A 16,217-nucleotide genomic window follows, 5' to 3' on the forward strand; every position below is an offset into this window, starting at 1 on the left:
CTCTGGCATCTGTTTTCAGATGATGTATTTCACTATTAACATTTAAAATAATCTAAGGAAAGGATTTTGTGTGTTGCTCAGCATTCTGCTCCCACTGGGACTGCTGAGCGTATACACCTTTGTCATTTCAGAACCTTTTTTTTAAAACTACTTCTGTGCATTTCTCCTTTGTGCTTAGTTCTGGAAGCAATCAGTGTTAAACCCTGACATAGCAGTTTGCGAATGCCAGACAGACACATCTGGCTGCCTGAATTCATTGTGGTATTATCCAGACAAAATGCCAGTGGCTGCAGCCAGCGCTGAGTTTGTACTCTGACATCTGTTCTGTTTGGCAATAGAGGACTGAGCTCACATTTTTTTACTCTGCCTTGAAGAAGAAAAATATGTCTGCTTGTTATGAAAATGCAATGAGAAAAACTGTTAAGCTACTTATAGAAGAGTATGCAAAGGAAGAAGAACGTTACTCATCTCATACTGCTTGCTTAGAGAAAGTCCTGTGACAGTACTGGAACAATCCCTTGTTTTCTGTGTTTATACAATGGCAGGTGGGGTACAGTAGTTCACGGTTACTGTAATTAAGGTTGCTTCTAAAATATCATGTAATGAGAGTTTGGTAATGTGTCTTGTCAAAAGAACTAAAATTTTACATCAGTAATGTTGGAGGTATGTTTATTAGCTCGTGTTTATTAGATACAGTGGGCCTCAGTGCTTTCCAATGCACCCATTGCATTTTTGTTAGTATTGCAAAGTCTGCGCCTGGGTACCTTTAAAACTACGGAATTGGTTTTGCTCTGAAAATGGCAGTATTGGTAATGCTGAATGTGTAGCAATGTGTTGATATGCTGTGAAAATGGAGTGGGAGGGTAAGGGTGAGACTGTGTTTTATATAACAGAATTCTATCTCAGACTGAGGTAATATATCCTTTTATACGTGTGCTAGTGGAGTAGGCAACCTTGTCCCCAGAGAGAAATAGCTGGTCAGGCCAACCCGTTCGCCTTGACTTCAACATCTGCTTTTATTTCCTCGTGTGGGTGGCTGTGAAACAAGTTGACCACCTTTAAATCGGTCTGATACTCAAGAGTGAGCCAATGAAAAAGTTGTATTTCTGTAGGCTGAGATGGGAAAAATGAGTATCATGTAAAAATGTTAGTGCTGATTATTGCAATCAGAAGCTTATAGGGAAAAAAACGACCCTCAACAACAAAACCCCTGCAAATATAACAGTGTTCTTGCTGCCTTACTTCAGCCTATGGGTTGTCTTCCAAATAATTATATACAGACATTTATATACAGTGCACAGATGCATTACTGAGCATTGCCATGGATTAAAGGAGAATCTGGACCTGAGGGGCCGTGGGAAGCCAATAGCACGGGACTCCACAGGATTCACACAGTCCAGCTGCTCTGGGCAGCCTTTCGTGCTTTTCAGCTGCAGAAAGTAGAGAATTCTGTTCTTAAGCGAAAAGTTAAAGATATTTCTCACATACATAAATCTCATATATAAACTCAAAAATTTTTTTTGTGATGGATCACCCAAAGGCAACAAATAAACCTAACATTTTCAGTTAGGTATCAGATTTCCCCACAGAGTTGTAAGAAAGAGCAACATCTCTAATTGCACTGCTTCATTATCATGTTACAATTCTAGTATCACAAAAATAATTGCACCCTTCATGCAAGTTCTTTTCCTGATCAATGCTGTGGCTAAAAGAATGCTATTGCGTAGAGCAGCTTTTGCAGCCTTGCTGAAACATGTTATCTGCTGACAATGATTGAACATGATTTTCTCATTTTCTCCTGTTTATGCTTCACAGAAAAGAAAAGAGGGCAGAGCACAGTACACTAGACAGCACTAAAAGAACATTGCAGTGGAATGGCCATTGCTTCAGTGTTGAAAGGCAGCTCTGCCTAACAGGATACTCTTCTGATGCTGCCAGGTACAGCAGAACTGTGCCAGTTGCAGCCAGAGGTGAACACATTGACAGCTGATTGTAGCTTGATCCACTTGTGGCAGCGTCTGTTGCACAGGGATTTGCACTGGTGTATCACTTACCAGTGCAATTCCTGATTGTGGCTCTTCAGTCCCAGTGGAATGGCTTCCCTTGCAGTCGTGTTGCTGTGTTAGACTGGAGTATGGAGTTACAAGATAGTTCCATGAAGGTCTGACCTAAAACAGTGCACTGAAGAAAAGAAGAGTGCCTTTTGTCATTAATTAGGAATGAATTTGGTTTGCGTTCAAGTACTGTTCATACATGGTAAGAACAATATGTAACAGACAAGGCAAATCTGATTTTACCTTCAATTGGTAGTGGCAGATGAACATGCAAACAAGGTGAAAATGAAGTTTTTCCTCCAGTTAGTTATTATATTAGTTATTATTATTATATATTAGTTATGAGGGTCTGAATGTGGTCAAGTGTGGTAGTCAAAGGGTCCACATGAAGATCCACATGAAGAGCAAGCTTGTTGTCCAAGGCAGTAGTGCAAGTCTGCACACAGGGTCAGTCAAGGAAAAGGAGCTGAGACCTTGAAGAGATCAGTAAGAAGTCTGAGAGAGGAACTGCAAATTGCTTTTTGACAAAGCTGACAGAAGGGCACAGCTCCAAGCTGTGGAGTTGGATACACTTCACAACGGGTGTATACATGACAGTGGTCATGACAGATGGCTGCTGGAAACGGTAACAAGAGGAAGACCCAGAAATGACAGTCAGTGAGGCAAATGCAATCTACTTCCTTCTCCATACCCAACCTCTCTGTTCCTTCCTTGTTTGGGAGCTCACAGAGATGGTAAAGGAAAGAACTCCAGTCCTGTAACAATTACATTGCTGATGTAAGAGGCTTTAAGGAGAGAGAAGATGAAAGACTTTTAATTACAGAGAGTGCAAGAAACTGCATCAGTACCGTAAGCGTTCTGACCTATCACTCACCATGAGGGTAAATGCATTTGATTGGGAAATGTTTTATCTGCATCTACCATTTGCTTATTATTTGCTATTTAAGACATTATCTGTTGATATACAGCTAGTGTTCACCCATCTGTTAATGAAAATTGATCCACAACTAAAATTTGTAATTGTTAATGACCTTATGTTACAAATATTCTGAGGATACTGTAGAATCTGACCACTGAAAATGGGTTAGTTTAAAGAAAATATAAGTGAAAGGTCATTGTCCCTAATCTGGTCTTCATAGAATTTATCTTACAAGAAGAAATGTTTATGCCCTCAGGCCAGAGAAGGATGCTGAGCATCCATGAGCAGGAATTCCCCCCGGACTTGCAAGAACCACTACCTTTGTATGCCAGAGATAAATTATGTCCCTCGGCTATTGGATTAGTATGTGTGCTCTGAGGCCATCTGCACATCTTTGTTTTACAGTTTCTACAACAGCTAGAAGAAAACATCAGGAGTGAAAGTGCGTTAGTGGATTCGCCTAGGCAGGGATTTTCTAGCTCATTATTTCTTTGTGGAATGAAACCAATCATCTAGAAGGAAAACTAATCAAATACAGCAAAGGACTGAACCAGTTTGCATGAAATCTGTCTCTTTCTGATAACCCTTGTTCAGCAGAGATGTGTGGCCCAGAGGAGAGGTCTTCTGCTGGTTAGTCCCATTTTTCAAGTTTGTAAGTGAGAATGTACAATGTTGTTTTAAATCTCAGCCAAATAGGAGATACCCTTGGGCTAAATTAGTGTTCTAATTTGCAGCTTGTGCAACTACAACCTTTCACTATTTGGCTTCTGCAATACCTTACCCAAATATAAGTAATACCATACAGTGGAGGCTCTTTTAATAGAGCCAGGTTCTTTCTGCCACAAGAGAGAGTCCACTTATCTTGGAACACGACATTTTTGTTACTATTTAAATTAGATTTCTTGCACATTAATTAACACATCGAGGGTATCAGCTGGTGAAATGTCTTTGGGAATTAGGCTGGGACTGAGAAAATCACCCAACCAGGAAACAAATCTGTTGAAGAGGGGTGGTCTGCAGCCTGCTGAGGGAGGTATGCTTCATGCCTTCCTTCAGCAGTAATTCTGTAGCGCCTGGTTAATTGGCCTGTGGAAAAGTACAGATAGCTTCTTTAGAGTTGAAACACAGTATCTTCTGCAAACCTACCAATCTGTGCAGCATATTTTGAAAGTGAACGTGGGAGATAAAGCAGAGAGTGGGGGGCTGGTTGTGGAATTCTATATTTTGTTTTATTTCAAGAATAACAAGTAATTTTCTTTGAAACAGGTCCATGATTACCTTAGGAGTAAGTTGTGTTCCCTCTATGAAAATGACTGCATCTTTGACAAGTTTGAATGTGCGTGGAATGGATCAGACAGGTAATCCGTCCTTGTGTCCATCACTCACTTCATTTAGCAAAATTGCTCCCGTATGATGGGGAACAATCAGAAAGTAAAATGTTATGCGTTTATTTTCCGCATCTATTTGCATCTTACATACCAGTGTTCATGTTGGTGAAAGGTGTTCAGATGTTGGTGCAGTTGTGTCTCTGGCCTCCTTAGACATGATGTATACCTTGTTAAACTTGGCTCGTGCCTGAAGGGTAAAAAAACCCCTTCAAATTCTGTCCATTTTCACCAAAATGATAAGTAGGCTGCAAAAGTTAAAAAGAATGCTGCCAACTCACACAGCCCCACCAACACACTAAGGAAGCGTGTGTGATCCTGTATTTACACATGAGCTGCCTCAGAAATTCCGTTCATTTACTGGAACAGGGATCAAGGAAACGCAGTCACAGGCACCCACTGATTATCTGCAAACTGTTGCCATATTCAGATCGTGCCTCCATCAGAGCAGTCCCTCTCCCTGAAGGAGAAGTCCTTGCTTTTGTCTTGGACATGGTATCTTGTTGAATATTTTAATGAGAAAATCTGGCAACAACAAGTCAGAGGGTGCAAGTGGGGATGCAGTGTGCTAATGCCGTAATGTTAGCAAATGGTGGCAGTAGTTTGGGGAGTAGGAATATTGTACAGGAAGAACTGAGCAGCTGAGAGAACTGGGATAACAAAAATGGATGAAATACAAGAGAAAATGCAAGGCGAGGATTTTAGTTAAAAGAAAACACAAACCTTTATCTTATCAGTTGGCAACACGGGGACATTCATATGCTAGGTGACTGTGGAAGGGATTGGCAGTCTAAAAAATGCATGTGATAGAGAGGACAGGAGCCAATTTTGAGTGGCACACAGTGACTCCTGGCTCAGCTAGGAGCCAAGAGGCAAAAGTTCGGAACTTGCGGAGAGCCTGGAACTGTGCCTTCAGCTCAGCCTCTCATTTGGGAAAGAGAAAAATGGTTTGTCTGTATTTGAAGCAGGCTTTTCCCCCCAAACTGGGCAAGGACTATGAAACAGAGCATGGGGCAGCTGTGAGAAAGGCGAATTTGATCCTTGAACAGGCAAGACTAGGATATCCATCCAGCAGAGAAGGGAGTTGTGGTGACATTATGTCAGGGTCTTATTCAAAGACCTTTGGACTGCAGTTACACATTTCTTGTCCCTTATCTCCAGGGATGATGAACTACTTCGGCAAATGGACAGCTGCTCCAAAGAGAGGAGAGGGCAGGAGTCTGTTTTTGATCAGCTTGGCAAAAGAGAAGCCAAGATTATCCTTGCTTCTAATAAGTGTATCAAAGAGGTATACCTGGGGAGGAAGAGGATCCAGCTAAGATAAATGTGAATGATAATAACTCAGTTGCAAATTGGTATTGACAACAGGTAATTATATCCTAGAAATTAGGGGTACTTCATACCTGTCCAGACAGTGACAGTGACAGTGTGGAGCAGTCTTACCAACCTGAGTAGTGGAGATGTAAGAATCCCAACTGTTTTGATGATGGTGCTTGGGAAATTTGCAAAAGCAGTTATATGAGAAGACGTTGGTTAAAATGACAAGTGTCTGAACTCAGAAGTGCGGACAAGTCTCTTCCAGTCTTGTGTTCCATAAATGCAGATGAAGTGTAATGCCTAACGCTGTGCAAGGGGCATCTTCGCTTTGGACTACTTTCCTTTGCTCAGTTCCTGTAGCTGCCCAATGGAGATTCTGTCTTTCCTGAGAAGTAAAACTTCTGCCTTGCATTGTTTATTATGCAGTTGGATAATATTGCAGACAATCTTATCTCTGTTGTCCACGCGCCAAGGTGGTGTGTTTTCTGACAAGGATTATCTCCGCACTGAGTATCCCCTGTGATGCAAACTGCTGGCCATTTTAAATGACATAGGTAGACCACACTGGGCAAAATGCTTCCCAGATTGCTCTAACTGCAACTTGGGCACCAGTTGTTGTGGAAATGGCTTTAATAGAGTTCAGAAAGTAGGAATGACCCGCAGAAGTTTTAGGGGAAGATTCGGGTTTTAGGGTTTTTCTCTAAATCTCCCAAATGCATGCATGAATGGATGTTTTAGCAGAAGGTTGTCTCGGTAGACTGGTTACTGCTTGAGTTTGATCCCACTAGAAATATCAACATTAAAGCATTTCTTGGAAATATAGCCAGTGCTTGATCCCTGCCTAAATTCGGCCCAGAAGAGCACAACTGAATATTTTAGATATTGCGAAACTTTGACAAAGATTCAAGGCTTTCCAGGTTCTTTCGAACCCTTTTGCTTATCTTTGATGGGAATTCCCAGTGCATTGTGCAGAATGGACAGCCACTTGTTCCCAGGCCCAGAGTCTTTTTCCTGCAGTCGAATGAAGTGCTGCCATCCTCATTAGTGCAGTAAAACCACTGTCTGGATAGCTGTCTGATAATAATAGAAATACTATTCAATTTTAGGATTTAAAATGAGCGTAATATTTTTGTTCCTACTTGACAGATCAGAAAGATCAATGCAGTGAGTAATTATTAAGTGCGAACATTAGATTGTGAGGGCTTCATTTGTTGTACTGCCCAGACACTGAGGCGTTGTTAGTCGTGCTCAATTACCAAACCTGTCACTAAACACAATACAGTGCTCCTGACTGTGAGAAACTGTGGAGTAGAGTAGCTGGCAACATTTGACAAAAGGTAAGGTTCTCCTTAATTTGGTTGTTTCTGTTTAAGAGTGAAATGTACCGGCGCTTATGTTCACCTTTTGATGAACTTTCACTCTTCTGAGATTCTTGCTTCTGGCTATGACAAGTACTGTGTTGTTTTGCTACACACTACAAGGATTATTTTTCTTCGGAGGATTATAATTTAAATTATATTTGGGTACCAGTAACTCTTAAAGAACAGTTCTTTTGAGTAGTAAGGTCACATAATTGGATCCTTTTGGTATGATTTTTTCTAAAAAGGACTACTGCTAAAGGTAAGCAATGCCTTTTAAGAGTGGCACTCTTAAGAGATGCTCTAGTACAGTATGGATATTATTACAGTAATAACTGCAGTTCTAAACATGTTATTTTCATCTTTTGTAGACTTTAAAGCTACAGTGACAATTTAAAGTGACAGGAGTGTTTATTATTTAGATGAAAATACTTTTCATTAATCTTTGTCATTACTAAGGAGTTAATCTAGGCTATGATAGAACCTGATAGGGTAGCTGTTTACAAAAAAACCCAATGTACATGAGCTCCAATTAGAACGTGATTGATGCTCAGTTACTCCAATGAACAGGAACTAATACAATCAGACAGAGCCGATCTCAATTGCTGAAGGGCACATTAATCACTATGTACTTTGGCAACAACAGTGGTCAGGGGAGGGAGTCAAGCTGGGGTCTTAGACTAATTCAACCAGATGAGCACATATTATCTGTAGATGAGTATATTACACTAAAATCATGCCATCTTTATTGTATATACATCATTGCATGACTGTAGAATGTGAGCTCTATTTATACAGCAGTTTAATTTAGTTCTTCCATTCTCTTCTGAAGTTAAGTCTTTTAATAATGTTGTCTTCCCACCATAACCAAATTCATTTTGTTATTTCTATTTTACCTCAAAATTTAGCACTTTTGCAGTTGTTTGTGAGATAAAGAAAACAGTAAAAGAAAAAAAAGAGAGTAGTAATTCTTTATGATAGTAGAGTGAATACCTTAATTACTATTTTGTTTTTTTAAGATTTCAAATGAATGGGTATTTGGGAACCCTTCCAGGGAGACTTCTGAATGCCATCATGATAAGTGATATGATGTAAGCATATGAGTGAAGTCACATACAACTGTTCAGTCAGTCCTTTCCTACGGAGCTGTCATTCATCCCACTGAATATCTGTCAGCCTTCACTCTAATCAGGCGGAATTGGCAGGTCCCGGTGGATGAGATGTTAACAGTCTCTTCCTGCCTGGCAGCACGCTCTGTGTTGGAGAGCTAGAAGATATCATTTTGTTCTCAAGGCTCAGCATTTCAAATACTAGCCTGGAAGGTCTGGGCACCCCCTGTTCTTATACCCAGTCTTATTCCAGCCAGCTGTCCTGGAGTGCCACAGCCCTGGATCTGATGTCTCAAGCTTTTCAATCAGCATACTCCCCAGCGGATTTAAAGAAGTTCCTTGTTTGTGATGGGGAGTCAGTTCCTTCACACAGCACAGCGTAAAGGAAAGTTCCCTGATATGCCAGCAGACCCCCACTGTTGTAGCAGTTCTTCCTCCTTTCCCTTTGTTGTAATAAATCTCTTTTTTTGTTCCTGTAAAAAGAGTTTGTGAATAGTTTTCCTGGAACCAATCCTTTTTTCTCATAAGGTCAGCTTGTATGAAATCAGACCTGGTGGACCTTGCATGTCAATCTCAGGAGACTGCCTAGGTGCTGTTCTGCACTGGTGCACATGATAGTGAAATCTTGCAAATTTGGGAGCTCAAAATAGAATTGGGGAGACAGTTTCACCTTTTCATGCTGAGTGCCTTGAGGGACTCCTTTACAAATATTTATGAGTCTGGAGGCAGGCTCTGGTAGAAGCTGCTGTCTGAGTCTTTTCCCCTCACACCTGCTTGGATTTGATGTCCTGCCTCTCTTGCCTCAGGGAATGATGTTCTGCTGCCAGATTTGCAGTGAGGGCCAGCAGGTTAGCTGGCCTATGTTGGTTTTTCTATCATTCTTCAGCCTGGTGTGTGCTGATTCTTGAAGCCCTGTCCAGCCTTTCTCCTGTCACGCTGTCCCATGGCTTCTGTGGTCTCCTGAGCCACAGAGAAGGAGGAGAGCTATGACATGAGCTGTATTTCTCTGGGCAATAGAAATCTGCAGATGAATAAAAATTTCTGTGCATCTGGGAAGACTAATCTTGGCCAGAATTAGCCCAAAAATTAATACAAAAGAGTCTGTAAAAAACCTGTCACAACAAAACCAACACAAAGCAATGTGAAGTGCATATGGTTTGGTTTTTAAGCAAGCCTTAATTCTAAAAGATACACCCAGAGCTGCAGGGCAAACCCTGGCATCCAGGAAGGCAGATGAATGGAGCAGTTTTGATAAAAACCGTTGCCTGCAAGGATGGCTGCAACACGGATGACATTTAAGAGCTTGGCTTACGATAAAGAAATCTGAACGAAGTATGGGAATAACAGATATGAGAAAGAGATACCCCAGTTCTTAGTGACTGGCATGTTTGATGAAATCTTAATGCCTAAAAATATTGTGGAAGATCTCATTGCAGTTTAGTACAAATGTTGAAATCCTATTCAGATGCCCTTGACGTTGATGAAGTAGGGAATTTGTTGACCTCCCACAGAAGAAGAACTTCTTAGAGGGGAAAGCCACATACTGAAGCATTTTGTTTAACAAAGAGTATTACAGTGCTTAAAGATTCTGAAGGCATAAGTAGCTGATAGGGTGCTTCTGTAGACCTTAGAACTCTAGCCTTAAATTAAACAACAGTGGTGCAACTACTGGCATCATGCAAAATAAAATTGTTATCCATAGGTAAACACTTGCTCATTTAGTTTTGAGTATTCTGTCAGTGCAAGCAGGTTCTTCACAAATCCTTTGCTCCATGACAATTATACTGATTGGAAATTGACTTTTGAAAAAATTCCTTACCTGAAATACTGCTGGCTACCAGATCAGCATGGCACAGGGTGAAGAAACTTGAGCTCTGTGGTTACTGTACAGACGGAGCAGTTAATGTTCTGCTAATTTTGAAACGACCTCTCCTGCCCAAATGGACTGAGCTCCTGGGAGTTTGCCGAAAGGTCATCAAGGTCTGTGTGACGTTGTCCAGCTGAAAAAGCAGATTGTACATAGGGTTGCATGCAAAATGCTTTTTTACAGCCCTTGGCAAGAATAAAAGTTCCTGCAAAACAGACAGCCAGCAGTGCTTTTCCTTCCCTGCGTCCCATGGTAAGCTGGTGAATGACCAGCCCAGCCCTGCACATCTCCCAGTGTTCTGTCATCTCTGGTGCCACATCCTGCACTACCAAATTCCTGCCAGATGCAAGAGCACAGGAACCAGTCTTGTTTATGCGATGAGAGAGTAGACCTGCACACCAGCTCATTTCTCCAGCCTTCACCCCAAAGGAGAAGGCAAGGATGGAAGCCCAAAATTGTTGAGTGCTGAGCAAGTTGCCTGTGAGAGTAAGCAAGACTAGAGTTAGTGGGAGATCGCGTAGAAATGGTGAGCAGTGAGACCTCCAAAAGTGAAATGAATACGTGAGAGGAGGAAAAAGTGATAGAGAAAGGGAAATGATAAAGTGAAGCAAAGACAGGACAGAGCAAAGAACAAAGGATGGTAAACAAAGTTTGGTAAAGACCAGAGTCAGAATTGGAGAAGAAGAAAGAGAAAGAAAGAACAGAGTCGTGACTAGGGAGGGAGTAAGAAGAAAAGTCAATTAATAAAACTAGAATTGGTCTGCACTGGGGTTTTCTCCTCCTTTTACCTTCTGTAAGCATCCTTTCATCCTGCTTGTAAAGAAAAAAATAAAAAAGGATAAGACTTGGGGCCTTAGCAACCCCACACAAGGTCTCAAGTTTGGCAGTGAAGATGCCTTAGATTGCGTCATTAAAAAGCAAGAATGCCCCAGTGTCAGTGCAGGCTGGACAAATTATTAGCATTTTGTGTTGTCGCTCAAAACACACATACCTGAGGAATTGCCACAAACCCTCAGACCTTGCTTGAAGCAGCTCTGAAAGAGGGAGCCCAGAGTACCCTGTGTGCTCTGCAGAGCAGCAGCAAGTGGAGAGGGAAACATGTTCCCCTCATGGGGCAGTGCAGGAGGGTTAGCACGGAGCTGAGCATTTGTTGCCTCTCCTTCCAGGACACTGGCTAGGCTGACAGTGCGTGAAATGTAGTCAGTGGTAACCATTTCACTGCCACTGGGGTTTTCTTGTGCTTTTTTTCCTTTTTAAAAATAACATTTTTTTAATCGTGCTGCCTGTAGCTGTAGTGGCTTGAGCTGGGTACAGTCTACCAGCAGCTTTGTTCCAGCCTGAACTATCAGCACGCTGCGCCTCACGGTGCGCTGGAGTGAGTTCTGTGTCCAAATGACCCCTCTCGGCTGAGAGGATGGTACCTCTGACCGTGCGTGGCACACTTGTAGACCTGCTTCCTAGGCACCATGAAAGATGGTTCTGCAGAGCCTTCCCGGGCTGCTTCCTTACACACCAGTGAATTAGTGTGGGGTGTTCTGGTGAGGGGCTTCCTTTGGTTTCTTTAACCAGCGCCACTTGCCCAGATTTTGTGCAAGCACTCATCGTAACACTGCTGTGCAGAGCAGAGCCTGGAAATATAGAACAGAATCCTCAATTTTGATTCTAATATATATATAAAAAATTCTCCTTATCACAGACATTCCATTATTGTACATTACATTTTCCTGAACAGGAATAAAGTGCAGGCTTACATCTTGTTCTCACCCTCTTTTATTGTTATTTTAAGCAGCAGGTAAGGTTATAATCCATCTGTGTTTGTGACCTTGAAAAGGAATGGGCACTTTCTCATTTACATAATGCTATTTTTTACTGAGCCATTAAACTGCAAAAAAAAAAAACAAACCCAAGGCCAGCATAAAAAGCAGTGATCTACATATGTTAAAAAAAATAACTGCAGTAAATCCAATGGAAGAAAGCAGGCTTTAAAAAATATGTGAGAGTTCAAGAAATTAAAAAGCAAATGGACTGGAAAGGCAGTTTTACTGCAAGCAAAACCTCCTAAAACAACATTCTTGACAAACACCTCTCTGTGCATTTGGTGCCTGCGTGGAAACTGTTCCCCTGACAGTTCCTGCCTTCATCGGGAGGGATGCTCCTCATCCCCCTGGGAACCACAGCTCTGCAGCCCGTGGCACAAAGCACCCCAGCATTATGAACCTGTTCCAAAATTTTGCCTGGGGGGGTAAGAAATCACAGTACTGGGCTCTTTGCATCACAAATTGTGTGTGTTAGCACTGAGATACGAAATAACCTCGACTTTTTCATGTTGTGGATAACCATTACAGCAGGAGCGGTAATGGCAAGGCATGGTGATTTGGAAGGAGTGAAACATTAGATTTACTGCTGTTGGTTCAATTTCTGAAATGGGCACTAATCTTGATCAATAAGCTGCCTGCAGCTTCTGGGGAATGTTTTATCAAGCTGTCACACTGGCTTTTTTGTTTTTTTTAAGCTTGTGAGCTTGTTAACTTGTGCCTTACTAAGCAGGATTGTGCCAGGCCTTTGCGGGAAGGGAAGGGAAGGGAAGGGAAGGGAAGGGAAGGGAAGGGAAGGGCTCGGCTCGCTGCAGACAGCTCAAGGGTGGGTCCTGCTGAGGCAGCTCCCTGCCAGGGCTGGCTGCAGCTACGTATGGATATGTGCCTCTGTTACACACCCCCAAACACAGCAGCAGAGCAGCAGTGCAGCCAGCTGTGTGCTGCCTGCAGACCTCAGGAAAGCAGCCATTTGAGAGAGGGAAGGCTGTAGGTGAGCTGTGTCTGAGGGCTGTGCATGCTGCTGCTCTGCTCTGTGCCTAGCTGATGTGCAGCAGTGTCCTTAAGCACTTCAGGAGCTGCAGAAAGCTCAGTGTGGCATCAGCTGTCATCAGACTCCAGTATGCTCTCAGCAAACACAGAAGCAGGATGGAGCTGGCAGTCCTACTAGTGATTCACAGCACAAAACCCAGCTCACCTGCTCCAGTTACCCTACAGTGCTATCAGTCAGTAGCTGCAGTGCAAAGGCAGTCAGCTACACAGCTCCCATTTGTGTGTTTTTCAGTATGTTATTCATTTGTATTACAGTAACTCTTAATAGCCCCAAATGAGATCAAGGCAACACTGGCTGGAGGCTGTGCGCATAGTGTAAGACAGCTCCTGAACCCAGGAGCAGCTAATCTAATCAGCTAGCAAACGTCTGTATGGTGGAGAGTATAGTTCTGCCTTTGAATTCTCCCATGGTTGTATATGCCGTGGCTTCCTGGCCGCTGTGCTGCTCCACATGGATTCCTCCCTGATGGGAAACAACAGCAAAGTGCTAAAGCAACTCTCATGTCAGATGGAGGTTAGTTTATTAAAAATGAAGCATGTGAAATATGCTCTGTTGGGCTGTACTAGAAAAGCAGTTCCTGATTGCCTGAGTCCTTCAACTGTACAGCTTTTCCTGGAGAGCATTTGGGGTGCATTGTCCTTCCAGAATGGAAATTCAGGAAAAAACATCCTATCTGAGGCTGAGGAAGGAGAGTAGAGCACGTCCCTGGCTTCGCATATGGAAAAAGTTCACAGGGGATGAGCTTTCAAACAAGGCTCTGAAACCCATGATTATGCTAATCCAATAACCTGAGGGCTGTGGATGAAATCCTGAATTCATTACAGTTAGTGACAAAATATCCTCCCCTAGGGACTGGGGGAATGAAGCAACTAGCAATCCATTATTTCAAACTACAAGCTGATTAATGGGGTAAATTTTATCCAAATTGAGGTATGTTTTCTGTCCCTTTTGCCCATACCCAGAAGTGTAGCCTGACTAGAAGCTTTATTCAAGCTTCATACAAGAGATGACAGAATCCTGTTTATCAGTGTGTTTATTGCTAAGAATCATTGTAAATACAAATTTTAGTGGCGTCTAGACTTGCAAGGTCTATGGCTTCAGAAAGGAAAAGGGTTTATTCTGGAAAGTATTTGTGCAAACTCTGTGATTTTTTAAAGACCTTTCAAAACACCTTTCTTCAAAAAGCTCATTAAAATACTTAATTATGTGCTAAAGCTTACTACTGTATCAAGAGATTTGAAGTACTTGGAAAGTATTTCTAAAGACAGTTTCTGAAATCATGGTAAATCTCAGCTGTCAGAAAAGATAAAGCTCTGGAGAAAGAGAAAAGCCTGAAATATATGATCCTTAAATGCTCATGAAAAGCTGGAGGGTAATTAAAAAGAACTTATTAAAAAATATTACCTTTGTTGTTTTGTGAAGTCGCTCTCATGGTGTCAGGGTCCTGACATTTGTGCATGCGTCAGGATGGGATTTTTGGGGTAACCGTAGTCTTCATTGAATAATAGGGGAGGGGAAGACAGTCTGGGGAGTGCTGGGGGAAATCCTGTTTTATATTCTTTTCCAGCTGAAACCAGAAGATGTCTTATCCTAAGGTTAAAGCTCAGCTCTCCTCATCCAGTCATGTCAGTAGAGTTCCCGCAAGCTGCTGTTTAACTGTCTTTGTTTTCTCTCTTTTTCTTTCTCTCTATAGTGTGATAATGACAGGTGCATATAACAACTTTTTTCGAATGTTTGACCGAAATACCAAACGTGATGTCACCTTGGAGGCATCCCGAGAGAGCAGTAAACCACGAGCTATTCTTAAGCCCCGGAGAGTCTGCGTCGGAGGCAAAAGGAGGAAAGATGACATCAGCGTTGACAGTTTGGACTTTACTAAGAAGATCTTGCACACAGCGTGGCACCCAACTGAGAACATCATTGCTATAGCAGCGACAAACAATCTGTACATATTTCAGGATAAAGTGAACTCAGAAATGCACTAGATTTATCAATATCCCTCTATACTTACAAACCAGCCTCTTGAGAGTTGTAGAAGGATGTGATCTTCACAAAAATTGTGGCTTCTGTGGTGGGATTCGTAGGTTGCATCCTTTCATCCCTCAGCCTGTATCATTATTGGTGGCAAGCCAACTATTTTCCATCACTGCAACTGTATGAGTAAAAGGCACGACTGCAAATCCAGTACTGTGGTCTGTATTGGTTCCTTTAAACAAACAGGGGTACTTATTCACTTTGGGAGCACGCCTGAGGAGGGCTGAGACTCCTCGACTCCCGTCAGTCCTTTCAGGGGTTTCAGTGGTTTACAAGACCGTGCTGTTCTGGTGCCCTGCCGGCTTTTGCAGTCCGCAGCATTTACCACATTGTTAGAGCTTTTTGCCTCAACCTCTTGATTATTGTTCTTTTCAGTAAAGTTTTCCTGTCTTTCAACTAAGCCAAGCCTGTTTGAGTGAATGAACGGCCACATCCCTTTAGAGCACGTGGCACGTGGAAGGGGCCACATCACAGTTATAACTGGAAGCAGGATCCCTGCTGGTGAAAAGCTTCCCTGTCTCCCACATCCCATTCCTTTCCTTACAACACCCTCTTATTTATTTATTTATTCACATTTCTTTGTGCTTCAGCTTCCCAAGTGAGTAAGTGACAGACTGGTTTAGTTACTCAGTGAAGTTTATTCTCCATAGATCTCCTTGCTCTGTTTAAATCAATAACTAATATTCTTCATCACATGGAGAACTATTAAAAACTTGGTATTGCCACTCCAGAGGGACTGGCTGGACAGGCACAGCCTGGCAGGTGACGCACAAACCCGTCTTACCGTTTGGGGGTTGGAGTTCTGCAAACCTTGGCTAGAAGTGCTGTCCTTGAAAGCAACGATCGACTTCAGTGGGAGCAAAGTAACGTCACTGCTAGACACTTCAGAAGGTCCCTTGTTTGTCGGTTGCAGCATGTTATTTTAACCGTGACCTTTGGGGAACACACGCAATGCCATGGTATCTGTAACTAAAAAAAAACGGTACTGTGAGGTGCAGCACTGCTCAGTGAACTTAATGCTTTTGAGTGAGTCCACTGCTGGAGATAAAATTATTCTTGGAGAAATAGGAAAAATCAAAAACCCCAAACCAAACAAACCTTCTTCCACATAAAACCCACAAGATCTCTCTCTGTTTTAAAATGAATAGTGATGTAAATGGAGAAGGAAAGTACACGCAATCGGTGTAGCACGTGCAAGAATTATACGAGAACGGGACAGTGGGCAGGGAGTCCTCTTAATCCAAGAAAAGGAAGTTCTGCTGCATCCCTAATAGCTCTGGCCGAAAAATTAATATCCCAAAGGTTTTCT

At 42.3% G+C, this 16,217-nt stretch overlaps 1 protein-coding gene across 1 annotated transcript in view; it reads left to right on the plus strand.

Annotated features, from left to right (window-relative positions):
- Positions 1 to 15,058, plus strand: part of LOC104497262 (serine/threonine-protein phosphatase 2A 55 kDa regulatory subunit B gamma isoform) — a 59,621-nt gene extending 44,563 nt beyond the window's left edge. Inside the window, exons 8-9 of the mRNA XM_010140495.1 lie at positions 4,240 to 4,331; positions 14,568 to 15,058. Coding sequence (XP_010138797.1) covers positions 4,240 to 4,331; positions 14,568 to 14,859 — 384 coding nt within the window. The 3' untranslated portion in view covers positions 14,860 to 15,058. The remainder of the gene's footprint in view (positions 1 to 4,239; positions 4,332 to 14,567) is intronic.
- The last annotated feature ends 1,159 nt before the right edge of the window (positions 15,059 to 16,217 follow it).

This window comes from Buceros rhinoceros, unplaced genomic scaffold, assembly GCF_000710305.1.
Source record: "Buceros rhinoceros silvestris isolate BGI_N320 unplaced genomic scaffold, ASM71030v1 scaffold1777, whole genome shotgun sequence".
NCBI lineage: Eukaryota > Metazoa > Chordata > Aves > Bucerotiformes > Bucerotidae > Buceros > Buceros rhinoceros.